The sequence below is a fragment of the Ictalurus punctatus genome, chromosome 29, assembly GCF_001660625.3.
Source record: "Ictalurus punctatus breed USDA103 chromosome 29, Coco_2.0, whole genome shotgun sequence".
Classification (NCBI taxonomy): domain Eukaryota; kingdom Metazoa; phylum Chordata; class Actinopteri; order Siluriformes; family Ictaluridae; genus Ictalurus; species Ictalurus punctatus.
Window position 1 is genome coordinate 4,138,443 of NC_030444.2, and position 12,008 is coordinate 4,150,450.

Here is a 12,008-nt window from a genome sequence, read left to right on the forward strand (position 1 = left end):
TAATTTTTTTTATAACAGGAGCTCTGACAGCAGTTCCATTTACTTGACTCAAATCCCTGGTTTACATTAACGTGCTCATTCTAATACGTTAGATAGGAATATCTTGTTCACAGGGACTTGCTTGGCAGACGATGTACACAAATTTGTAATTATTTCCATTTATACAAATGTGAAAATACATGGAATATTTGATAACCATTTGCATTTTTCCAGAAAAACAATATTCTAGAAGCACTTTTTCATTTTAAGCCCCCTACAACAACTCCACTAAAAACACTGACAAGCCTTCTTACTTAACTATTGAGTTGTCTAAGCTAGCAATCTAAGCATCCTTACAGCATCCTCTCTCCTTCTGTCAAGCCACACATGATTTTATGGAGATGCCAGTGATCCTGACCCCTTCTTTTCTCCGGACTTGCTTGATCCATCATGGTGCCCTACTTCTGGATGGAGCTCTCATCAACTGGAGGTTACAGCCTGGAGATTGCTTAGGACGGTACCGCTTGAAGTACCATGGAAATGGTTTTGGACCTCAATTCCACATGGACATTCTCGCTGTGGTTGCTGGGACTGCGGTTGCTGCGATGGCCTTAGGACTTTAATTACCACATACAGTTTTACACTCAGGTCTCCTTTGGTAAACAGTGGACTAGTTCAACAAACAGACTTCATATAAAACCATAATGAACTTTCTTTTACGTTCACACTATCCGTTATTACCCAGATGAGGACGGGTTCCCTTCTGAGTCTGGTTCCTCTCAAGGTTTCTTCCTCATATCATCTCAGGGAGTTTTTCCTCACCACCGTCACCACCGGCTCGCTCAATAGGGATAAACTCACAAACTTAAAATCTCTATCCTGTGTTTATATATTTCTGTAAAGCTGCTTTGAGACAATGTCTGTTGTTAAAAGCGCTATACAACTAAAATGTAATTGAATTGAAATTACAATTAAGCTAGATAAGACAGCACTTTGAAAAGCTTCGAACGTCCTCCTTTCATCGGAAGCAGACAAGAAAGGTTGAGACGAAGATTGAACGGATAAAGAGAAACGAGACGTGTGGGTAGACAAATCTGCTCAACGGATATTGTGCTATATGAAAGAACAATAGGGTATTCTTTGCAGTGAGACGTGTGTGTTTGTGTCTATGCATTCTTTCTTCTGTGCCGTTTCACTTTGCTTCCCATGTAACTGTTATTCTGAATACACATATTTCTACCAAAGAGCAACGGCACATTCATTTCTGACCATTTTCATAAAAAAAAAACCCCAAAAAACCTGTGCGTGCGAAATTAACAACAAAAACGAAGACGTACATTTTGAATTGCACATCAGGATTTTTTTTTTTTGTTTAACCTCATCCAGTTTCAGATTTTAAATCTGTAACCTTTCCTCTTTCCTGATTTGCCTAGTTCCCTGAGAGCATGTGGTGCGTGTTTGTCAGATGATTACATTACATACCGTATATTAGTCAATACAATACTGTATATATTTATCAGTATGTTTTAGACTTCCAGAATCCGTTTTCACTTTCATGAGTGCACGCACACATGCTGTGCACTCATACACGGATTTGTAATACTACTATATTTGGAAGCATTTCATTCGTACTTTGTCAGTAATGCTCTCAAACGACAATAATCCTAAATTCTCTTAATTCTTATGAGTTTATCATTCCCGGCTCCGTGCTGCACATTTTATCCTCTACAACTACTAAACCATCTGACTCAACTAATCAGCTCATTACCATGGCATTAAAGGCTTTGGCTCTGTGCCAAAAACTTGTATAGTTCATGATCTTACTAGAACATCACCCATTTTGAGAACAGTTCCAAGGAACGTCTTAAAGCAGTTCCTCCAGGACTTTGCAATTTTGCGATCGCAGACGTGAGCGCAAAGTCGAGCAAACTCTGCGATATTCGCAGTTATTACCACAGATTTGGACCAAGAGACGTCATCTGACTTCATCACAACATGCATTCAGCCAAAGCCCCCTTCGATTCACGTGCGCCGAACATGAGTGCAGCTAAAAGGTCTCATTTACCAACAAACCTCGCTGCGAAAGACCGTGCAAAACAGTTTCGTGCGATTTGCAATTTCGCCAATTCGAGTAGTTTTCAGCAAAAAAAACAACAACAACTCAGCATGTTGCATCTCAGATTTTGAAATCAGGCATTTTTTGGCCGCCTCAATCACTCCGCGAAATCCTGAACGGACTGATAAAAGCCCATGCGTTCATATATTATATTCATTCATTTCATTGGTTTTCCTGTGATCTCTGGTTGTCGTTATCACAAGATAATAAATGTAATTTTCCTGAAATAACAGGATAATATTCTCAAACTTTTTATTTTCCTGAGATCGTTACACACTGTAATATGACACTGTTTAATTCTATATTGTATTCACACACATTTAGAATAGGCATGACGCTTGACTTGAAAAATAGCTGCATAACAAAATCATTGCATCTTTATATAAACACATAGCTATTCATAAATGTTTAAATTATTCCTAATTTACATTGTGCTTATTTATTTATTTATTTATTTATTTTTAACTGCATGTCATTTTACTCATAGAGATGAAACTTCTGCTGTAATCGTACAGACTATCCTGTTGCTCCTCCCAGGATTCTTCTTCCTCTTCTTCTTCTTCTTAGTACTGTTTGTCTTTTCTCAAGTCTCTATATGTGTACAGTAATGATTTATAATCCTAACTCTCCAGTGTCAGTCAGAAGAGAACGGGTTCCCTTTTAATCAGGTTCCTCTCAAGGTTTCCTTCTTGTGTCGTCTCAAGGAGGATTTGTCGCCCCCTGGTCTACTCATTAAGCACGTAAATCTACATCCGAGTTTCTGTAAAAACCCCTTCGTGTCAATGTCTATTGTTAAAAGCGCTAGGTCAGTTCATATTAATTGTTATGACTGCTATGATCTCAAAATGAACCGTTGTTTTCATCCTGGTTGAGAAAAGGTATGTTGTGTCTTGATGTCAACAAAAGTTTCCTGTTGTCTCCGGAAACCAATATTTATTGTCTTGTGATAGTGATGTAAATAAATCATTTCGTGCTCCCAACAATCATCACAACTGAGACACAAACAAGTATGTGTTTTGACTGTGGACTGTCAGAATGACCTCACATTAAAATTCTGCTATTATAGTGAGTGCATCTGGTACTTACAAGTATAGAAAGGTGAGGATGGACACACACACACACACACACACATCTGCTCCTGGGGCTAGTTGAAGGACACGAGACAGTAAGTGACCTTTTAGTGCTTGAAATAGACCTCAGCTGTTTCACACTCTGAGAGGAAGTGCACGTGTCTGTGTGTCTTCCTCAAAGCTCTATATTTACAACAAAGAGAAAATAACTTCATCATTGAAAAGCTCAGATTCTTGCTCAGAATGCTTTATTTAGCTTTTTGTGGTAAGTATATCGTTATAAAATATGTATTTCACATACAAAAACCACACAGGAACAAAGTACACACACACACACACACACACACACATATTCCACATACTGTTCAATCCTGAGCCTCTGAGACACATTACTGATCAATGCATGTTCACTCAAGGGCATTTCATTCATATGTTGATTGAGGTAGATTAGGTTGATACGTGTGTGTCTGTGCTGCACTTTTATAAAAATGCATATTCTCAAATTCTGCTTTCAAAAAAATTAAAAGTTTAGAAACATGCTCAACATTTAAAATCTGTTTAATAGCTACTAAACATTCTTCATTAATTAGTTACAAAAACATCAAACCCATTAGAAACTTTATCAAAGAAGTACAAACTCATCAAACTTGTGTGAGAGTGTGTGTGTGTGTGTGTGTGTGTGTGTGTGTGTGTGTGTGTGTGTGTGTGTGTGAGAGTGTGTGAGGTTTTAAGGTCTTTGTGAGGATGTCCCCATAATAGAAATAAGATTGTGAGGCCGCTTTACTGGTTCTCACAAAATATTCTTTATTTTCTAAACAAGAACAAAAGATTTTTCTTGTTATAGAGGTTAGGTTTTGGGTTAGGAGTTTAGATATAGATATATTAGATATAGATAAATAGATTATATGTTATGAAAGCAATAATAGATGACTGGATGTGCCATTTCAGGAAAATAATCAATGGCGTGGAGATCTGATGTGGAGTTACTGTTCCCACCCTGAAATTGATTATTTCCCAAATAACAGCATGTCCCGTGTTTTATTCCTCTTATACCTCTTACTTTGCCAATTATGACTTATTTTATTAATTAAAGAACGTGTATTTTTTATCAGTTTACAGATATGTATAATCTTATGAAACATCCGTGAAACAACATTATACCAGCTATACGCAATCTTTTCCTCACCAGCCTCTCTTTTTTTTTTTTTTTTTTTTTTTTTTTTTAAATTTACTCTTGAAGTTAATAATTAGAAAACAAATGTGGATTGTCATGTTCCAGAGAAATCCCAAAGCTCCCTGTCCTGAAAACTTTAAAGTTACAGCTTTGCCTTTGAGGTTGAATAGCACTGACACCGGCGACTCCTTCTAAAAATGCTAAATAAGCATCTCCTCACAAAAAAAAAAAGAGTAAAATTTCATATCAACAATTACACTTTGTTAAAACATAAAAAATCCAATCAGAATCATGCATTGGACAGCGCTGTGGTATATACTGTATACTGAGCTATTCACCATACAGGAGTTTTGTTAACGTGGACATTTCAATTAGGACGTCGTCCTAACAGTGAAAAAGAACATGTTGCTTGATTTTATATAAAAATGAAATGATAAGAAACAACACAGCTTGGAGACAAATATTCTGTATTTCCAATTTGTAGGCAGTGACGGGGAGAACGTTCGGTGAGAAGGACTTCAGGAGCAGCCTGGAGAATGGCATTCTACTGTGCGAGTGAGTCTTTTTACCAATACATTACTTGAAAACTGCTCAAAATATTAAAGCAATCACTTTCTTGGACCTGAATAACATATAAAGGTACACTGAATTAGAAATTGGACCAAACTTGAGTAGTCGATTAACTGTTATTTGGGTGAAAGTGACTTATTTTCAATTCTTTCTAAGAGAACATACTTGTTTTTTTCTTTCAATATTATGACCGTCATCAGTAGCCTAAGTCTTTAACACGTACCAACTTCAAACATATACTGTTACTATTACATACTACTGTTACTCTAACACTGTTACTCAACTTATTTTGTACCAAATGTTTCATTTTCCCTCCTTTTTCCCTGTAATTAATTTGTCTAGATGGCAAATACAGACACAGTTAAAAACCCACAGATTTTCATAGGCTTTTAAACATGGTTTTCTACTCAAAAAATTGTTCTAGCTTGTATGTTGAAAATAGGAGAATTCCAAAGCATTGTGATTTTGTGTGTCTATTTCTTTATACACCGATCATCCCTAACATTAAAACCATTGATTATCTCGTACAGTGGCACCTGTCAAGGGGTGGGATATATTTATTAGGCAGCAAGTGAACAGTCAGTTCTCAAAGTTGATGTGTTGGAAGCAGGAAAAATGGGCAAGCACAAGGATCTGAGTGACTTTGACAAGGGCCAAATTGTGATGGTTCGACGACTGGGTCAGAGCCTCTCCAAAACAGCAGGTCTCGTGGGGTGTTCCCGATATGCAGTGGTTAGTACCTACCAAAAGTAGTCCAAGGAAGAACAACCTGTGAACCCCCGACAGGGTCCTGGGTGCCCAAGGCCCACTGGTATAAGACCAGAACATATCAACCCGCTGGAATTAATGTTGGTGTATCCGGCTCTCTAGTTCTACTTACCGGTTCTGAGATGTTGCCTTGTGGTTTGCTCAGACAATATTATGACGGTCAGCGACTTCAACCATCCATCCAGCAAGAATCCAATTGTTTCTCTCTGCCTTATAAAGGAGAGCTCCACAATCTACTATATGCTTTCCCACTTTTCTCACTGATTCTTCCTACATTGCACAGAATTTAGAAACTAGGCCACAGAGATCTTTATGTGGTCCCGTGTTTTCTGGTTACCTCTACTGCTTTGTTAGTGGTCAGAACACGCTGGCAGCTTCCTTCCCATGCAGGTCTGTTGTCCCAAATGGACGAAGAGATTTGGTACCCTTAACCCTGTTCACTTCTGCCTGTGGGCTTGACTTCACTGACTGAATTGCCAACTGAGGTAACACTCCTGAATGCAAGAGCCCCTAGTACAAGGGTCTTGAGTGCCTGTGTTCCGGGAATGGTACAGTATATACCCCATCTGCTGCATGATTGACTTGCCCTAGTCCCAAAAAACAGACCGCTAAACAGTAGCAAGTCCTCTTTATGCGATAGGTGTGTGTTGACACCCATCGCTGTGCACCACAGCAACTCCAATGAAAGGCGTGAGGCACCTCCATTTGTCACTATTTCTTAAGACCTGGTGCGCATGTCAGTACCACAGAACCATTTAGACCAACTATTCAGCTGTTACAAAGAAGGGGGGGGGGGGGGGGGCATCTCTCATGTCTAAGCAGATGCTGACCCAGTAGATGGTGGACTTCCAGTGCTGTGAGTGCTCTGGTCATTTCCGAACAAGTTTTAGGTTAGTCACAGGTGAGTCCTGTTGCTCATGACATTGTTGGCATATGGGATCCAACCGATTCTTACTGCCCCTTGTTCCCTTGTTATTCGGTAAAAGAAGGCTGTATGAGTGCAGTATTCGTTGCAAATACTGCATCATAGTTCACTATGTGAATGTCGACAGGTCTCGGCAGTCATGTGAACAAGAAGTTATCCCTGCAGTTCTCGTTGAACCGTAGGTAACTATCGATTTGTTGCAACATGGTGTATAACCATGTTATAGGTTACAGTCAGCAACAGTTCTTTGCATTGATTGACTTCACAGGTATAAGAAATCACAGGTACAAGATGTGTGGTGTGTATATATGTGTGTTTTATCACTTTTAATCACAACGATGCTTTTAATCAATGCCCATCAATTGTAGGTTGCTGAGTTCCATCAAACCAGGACTTGTGAAGAAGATTAACAGACTCCCGACCCCCATTGCAGGACTGGTGAGTAGAATCTAGCGATGCATCGAAACTGATACCGTGCACCTTTACTTGATACCTACATCCAATATTACGTTATACTATGTGCAACTAGTCTAGTGTACAGTACTGTAGGATAAACGTCTTTCCGCAACATAAAACTCAGCATGTGGATTTCATTGCTAGCAGCACACAGCAGTAACCGAACCAAACACCGCCGCAAACATTGGTGAGAGAACTATGTACAGACAACGCTAGGTGAGAGAAAATAACATCGCTTACCCAGTACGTTGTTCTTGATGATCGGCCACTATCGGTTATTAGACTGGAATTCTTCAGGGATTCTGATGCAAAGAAAACCATAAAACATACTTTAATTAAAGGTGTACAGTGATAATAATATCACTGGAGCTCCTATATGTTATGTTGCATTCGCAAGTCAAATATTTTCATCTGAACAATGAAGAACATTTGAAAAGTTTTCAACATTATTACGGAATATTGTCCGCAATAATCTTTAAAATCGCACAGTGGCTTACTGGTTAGCACGTTCACCTCACACCTCCAGGGTCGGGGGTTCGATTCCCACCGTGGCCCTGTGTGTGTGGGGTTTGCATGTTCTCCCCGTGCTGTGAGGGTTTCCTCCAGGTACTCCGGTTTCCTCCCCCAGTCCAATGACGTGCACGGTAGGCTGATTGGCATGTCCAAAGTGTCCGTAGTGTATGAATGGGTGTGTGTGTGTGTATGTGATTGTGCCCTGCGATGGATTGGCACCCTGTCCAGGGTGTACCCCGCCTCGTGCCCCATGCTCCCTGGGATAGGCTCCAGGTTTCCCCGTGACCCTGAAAAGGATAAAGCGGTATAGAAGATGGATGGATGGAATCTTTAAAATCCCTGCAGAGTCTTATGTTTTATTTTAATGGCAATTGTGAAAATGACTTCAATTTCTCAAGCTGTTTTCAAGCTGTTATTCGTTGACTCATGTCACGTCTTTATGTTTTTGTAATTACAGCTGGTGGATCGCTACAGAGACAATAGGCTTAGTAATTAAGATTGAAGAACAAGCAAGCTCTTCTTCTTTTGTTTATACAGTGATTTACATTTAGTCTATCATATCCGTGCCCTATTCGTGACAGTTAGACCTGTCACAATAACTATATATTGTCCCAGAAATAATGGCGATAAACGATATTATTGTCATTTTAAGACCATTTTATGCCACTGCTATAATGATAATATAATGGCATTACAGTGCAGGTACACCCTTTCAAAGAGCAATGAACGTTTAATTCTTAAGAATATTCTGGATTATTCTTCTTCAAAAAACATTGTTAGTGCATTGTTAATATCTCCGTGTCATTTTTTTCCCAACAGTATGTTTTCATTCAAATCAGCGCTAGTGCTTGCGACACATCTAAAATTCAAATGCACGGTTTTATTTCATTCGGACGCGCATTTTTATCTCAAATTCTAGAAATATTCGGAGTTCGAATTTTAATTTGACCGAAGCAGCGCGAATAACTAAAATGTTGGTGACGTTCATTCTTATGTAAACACAATGGGCAATGTCGAGGCTAGCAAAAATGATCGCGGTCGTGTCCAGATATCGTACAATCAGTCGATAACATAATTATAGTGACGGGCCTAATGACAGTTTGGCTGAGAGGGGGGTGTGGTTGTCAGGGGATTTTGGTAGCTCTTGAGCTAGGTGCTTATTTGTTACTTCATGTTACTCATTTTGGTGTTGGTACTGGTGTTTGGTGAACTCCAGAAATTTACCTGTGCTTGTACTTGGTCTGGGGAAAAAAAAATGGTACCAATACATATCTAGTAGAAATGTTTTTAACACACATACGTACAGTACTGTATTGTTAAAAAAACTGCTTTAGTAAAAATCTCCATACAGCTACATACACTAAACGCTCTATGATGCAGTCTATGATGGCCGTGTGTGTGTGTGTGTGTGTGTGTTGTATTTTGCTCTCCTAGGATAATCTCACCGTGTTCCTGCGGGGATGTGAGGAGTTAGGACTAAAGGGATCACAACTGTTCGACCCAGGAGACCTGCAGGACATGTCTATACGTGCCAACCTAACGTATGCATCTGAGTGTGTGTGTGTGTGTGTGTGTGTGTGTGTGTGTGTGTGTGTGTGTGTGTGTGTGTGTGTGTGTGTGTGTGGGGGGGGGGGGGTGGGGGGGGGTGGGGGGGTGGGGGGGTGGGTGGGTGTTACAAACTTTGATGGTGCTTGTTTAGGGAACAGTTTAAAGAACCGGCCCATGTTTTCACCAGTTTAATAATATTACCAGTGTAATAACTACGATCTATTCATTTCATTGCAATTGCCAGTAAAATGTTTGGTTTTTCTTCTCAGACCACTGATGCACATTATTCAACAATAATCTTTAAAACCCCTGCTGAACTCGTGTCTTAGTTTAATGGCGATCGTGATTATAAAGTCAGTTGCTCAAGCTGTTGCCATGGCGATGAAATGGCGCCATTCCTTTCTTTGTTGTCTGTGTGTGTGTGTGTGTGTGTGTGTGTGTGAATTGCGTGTCAGTGTGTGAACAGAACAAACCTGATCCAATTCTGAAACAAATCTGGCCTGAAATATCATCACAGGGTTTTCTCGTAGCGCGTTGTAAAACGTGGTTACCAAAACAACAGCCAGTAGCTAGCTAGCTGTTAGCTAGCAAAGCACACGTGGGAATTGCTATCACTTCAGCAGTGTGGAAATACTTCACGCTAAATAAGGAGAAAAACAAAATGGCAGACTATAATGCATGTCGTTTCCATGACCGCGTGTTTCTTCCTATGGGGTAGTCGAGCATCTGAGAAATTTCAGGTGCTGTTCTGGTGTAGTTTTACTGTTGGCGGTTAGCGGAAGAAGTTAGCGGTTGTCTGGCGCTCTGAATTCACAGACAGACATTGCAAGTGCAGATATAGTGCTATTTAATAGGAGGAAAAAAATTCAGGGAACTCAAACATAACCACTTTTACACATTTTAACATAGAATTTTTTCATACACGCCAATATTAACTGACACCCTGGAAGCCCCGCCCACTTCCCCCCACTATCTCATATTAGTCACATTAGATTTAAAGTGCTTGAAAGATGCACCGTTACGTTCTGTCGAGGTAAATTGGGAATGTTTATTATTGACACAAAAGTTATCAAGGAAGTATATCTGACTTAGCTAACATTACTCAAGTAGGTCGTTAAGATCAGTATTATATTTATCAGGAATGCAACCACGAAATGTTGCCAGAATATAGTCAAAATTCTGCATTATGGTTATAAATGGTTATAAATGACTGATATGCAAGTCATTCTTTTCAGTGCTAAGGTTTCATTATTGGTATTGAAAAAATAATAGTGGTATTGTGCCATCTCTAGTGCATTGTAGTGCCTGTCTCACAGCAATGTTTATATGAGAAGAAACAATCTTTGTTGTTGCATTTGTGTTAGTTCGTGTCAGTGTGTGTGTGTGTGCATGTGTGTGTGTGTGTGTGCAGTATTTTACAATGTTTAATCTTAGGCTAAAACTGAGCATGACTCTCTTGTAGGGGTTCAGATTGCAGTCGGAAGCTGAAGAATGTAAGTACAGTAGAGTTATATGCATTCGCTATTTTTTTGTGTGTATTTTCTTATATATGATTGCTGTCAACTCACTTTCATTTTCTCTGTGTGTGTGTGTGTGTGTGTGTGTGTGTGTGTGTATTTTTGCGTGTGTTATGCTACTGTAGGTACTGATCACTATTTACTGGCTGGGCAAAACTGTAAACGGTTGTGCGTCATATTGTGGTCCAACGCTTGACCTAAAAGAGTTTGAAGGCCTTTTGTCCATGATGAGGAAGGTAAAGAAAGACCTGATTAATAAGTGGAACACATTAAATATATATCTATAAAATATAGACTGCTCTCATTGAGCTAACGATTAACAGACTGGTTTACTCCAATGTTTATAATAATGTGATTTGTGTGTGCAGGAGTGTGTGAATGAGGAGCCTGACTCCCCTAAGCGCAGTGTACGAGACAGTGGGTGTGTGGACAACTGGGAATCGGAGCTTTCCGATTCGTTGTCACCTCCGAGGCATAGACGTGAGGATTCCTTTGACAGCCTGGACTCCTTCAGCTCGCAGTCACAGCCCACACCTTCCCCCGATACTGTGCTCCGTCCTAACTGCGATGGTGAGACACACGCACGTAATCACCTGTACTTTTGTCTGGTTCACATGAGTGTGTTACCTGATTGTGTTCACCTGTTCTGTGTCTCCCTTCGGATTGGTTCATCTATATATACCCAGCTGTTTCTTCGCGTCACTACGGAGTCTCATCATGCGTTTGTGTTATTTGGCTTCCTGTTTCCTGGTTGTTTGACCCTTGCTTGCGTGTTGACCTCTGATCACGGATGACCCTTGTGCGATATTGCCCACCTGTGATCTGACCCCTGCTAAGGACTATGACAATGATTTTCAGATTTCCTGTAATAAAGCAAACGCTGAGTTGAGGCACTCGTGGACATCATGTATAACAAATAGTGTTCAGTATTCAAATAACGGCACCTCAGTCAGTTATCTGGCTATTCCAATACCCGTTAACATTCCTAATATGGCTGCATTACATGCTTTTATTACCTAGATCTTATGAAAAGGCAATAATATAAGTTTATCGTAATGTTGCTTTTTTGGAATACTTTTTATTTATTTATCCCAAAAGGCTTCCTGTGTATATGACATGATGATCTTGTAGCACCTACACAGTGTAATATCACTTTTAGATTGCATACTTGGTTAATTTTATACACACACACACACATACACATACAGTGAGAGCAAGAGTGTGCAGCTGTCAGCTGTCAGCGCTATAGACAGACATTACACACCCAGCTGTGTGACTGCCGATATGTCACAGAGTGTATGAGAAGATTCGCACGTGACACATGAGAAGTGTAAACTTTGTGTGATCTCACACATTTGGGCGGACAGAGGAT

General features: G+C 39.9%; 1 protein-coding gene across 7 annotated transcripts in view; it reads left to right on the forward strand.

Moving 5' to 3' along the window:
* limch1a (LIM and calponin homology domains 1a) overlaps positions 1 to 12,008 on the forward strand; it is a 67,403-nt gene that overhangs the window by 19,744 nt on the left and 35,651 nt on the right. For all 7 annotated transcript variants that reach the window (XM_053677650.1, XM_053677643.1, XM_053677645.1 and 4 more), the window contains exons 2-7: positions 4,824 to 4,894; positions 6,971 to 7,040; positions 9,006 to 9,112; positions 10,582 to 10,612; positions 10,762 to 10,872; positions 11,005 to 11,206. In XM_053677650.1, coding sequence (XP_053533625.1) covers positions 4,824 to 4,894; positions 6,971 to 7,040; positions 9,006 to 9,112; positions 10,582 to 10,612; positions 10,762 to 10,872; positions 11,005 to 11,206 — 592 coding nt within the window. The remainder of the gene's footprint in view (positions 1 to 4,823; positions 4,895 to 6,970; positions 7,041 to 9,005; positions 9,113 to 10,581; positions 10,613 to 10,761; positions 10,873 to 11,004; positions 11,207 to 12,008) is intronic.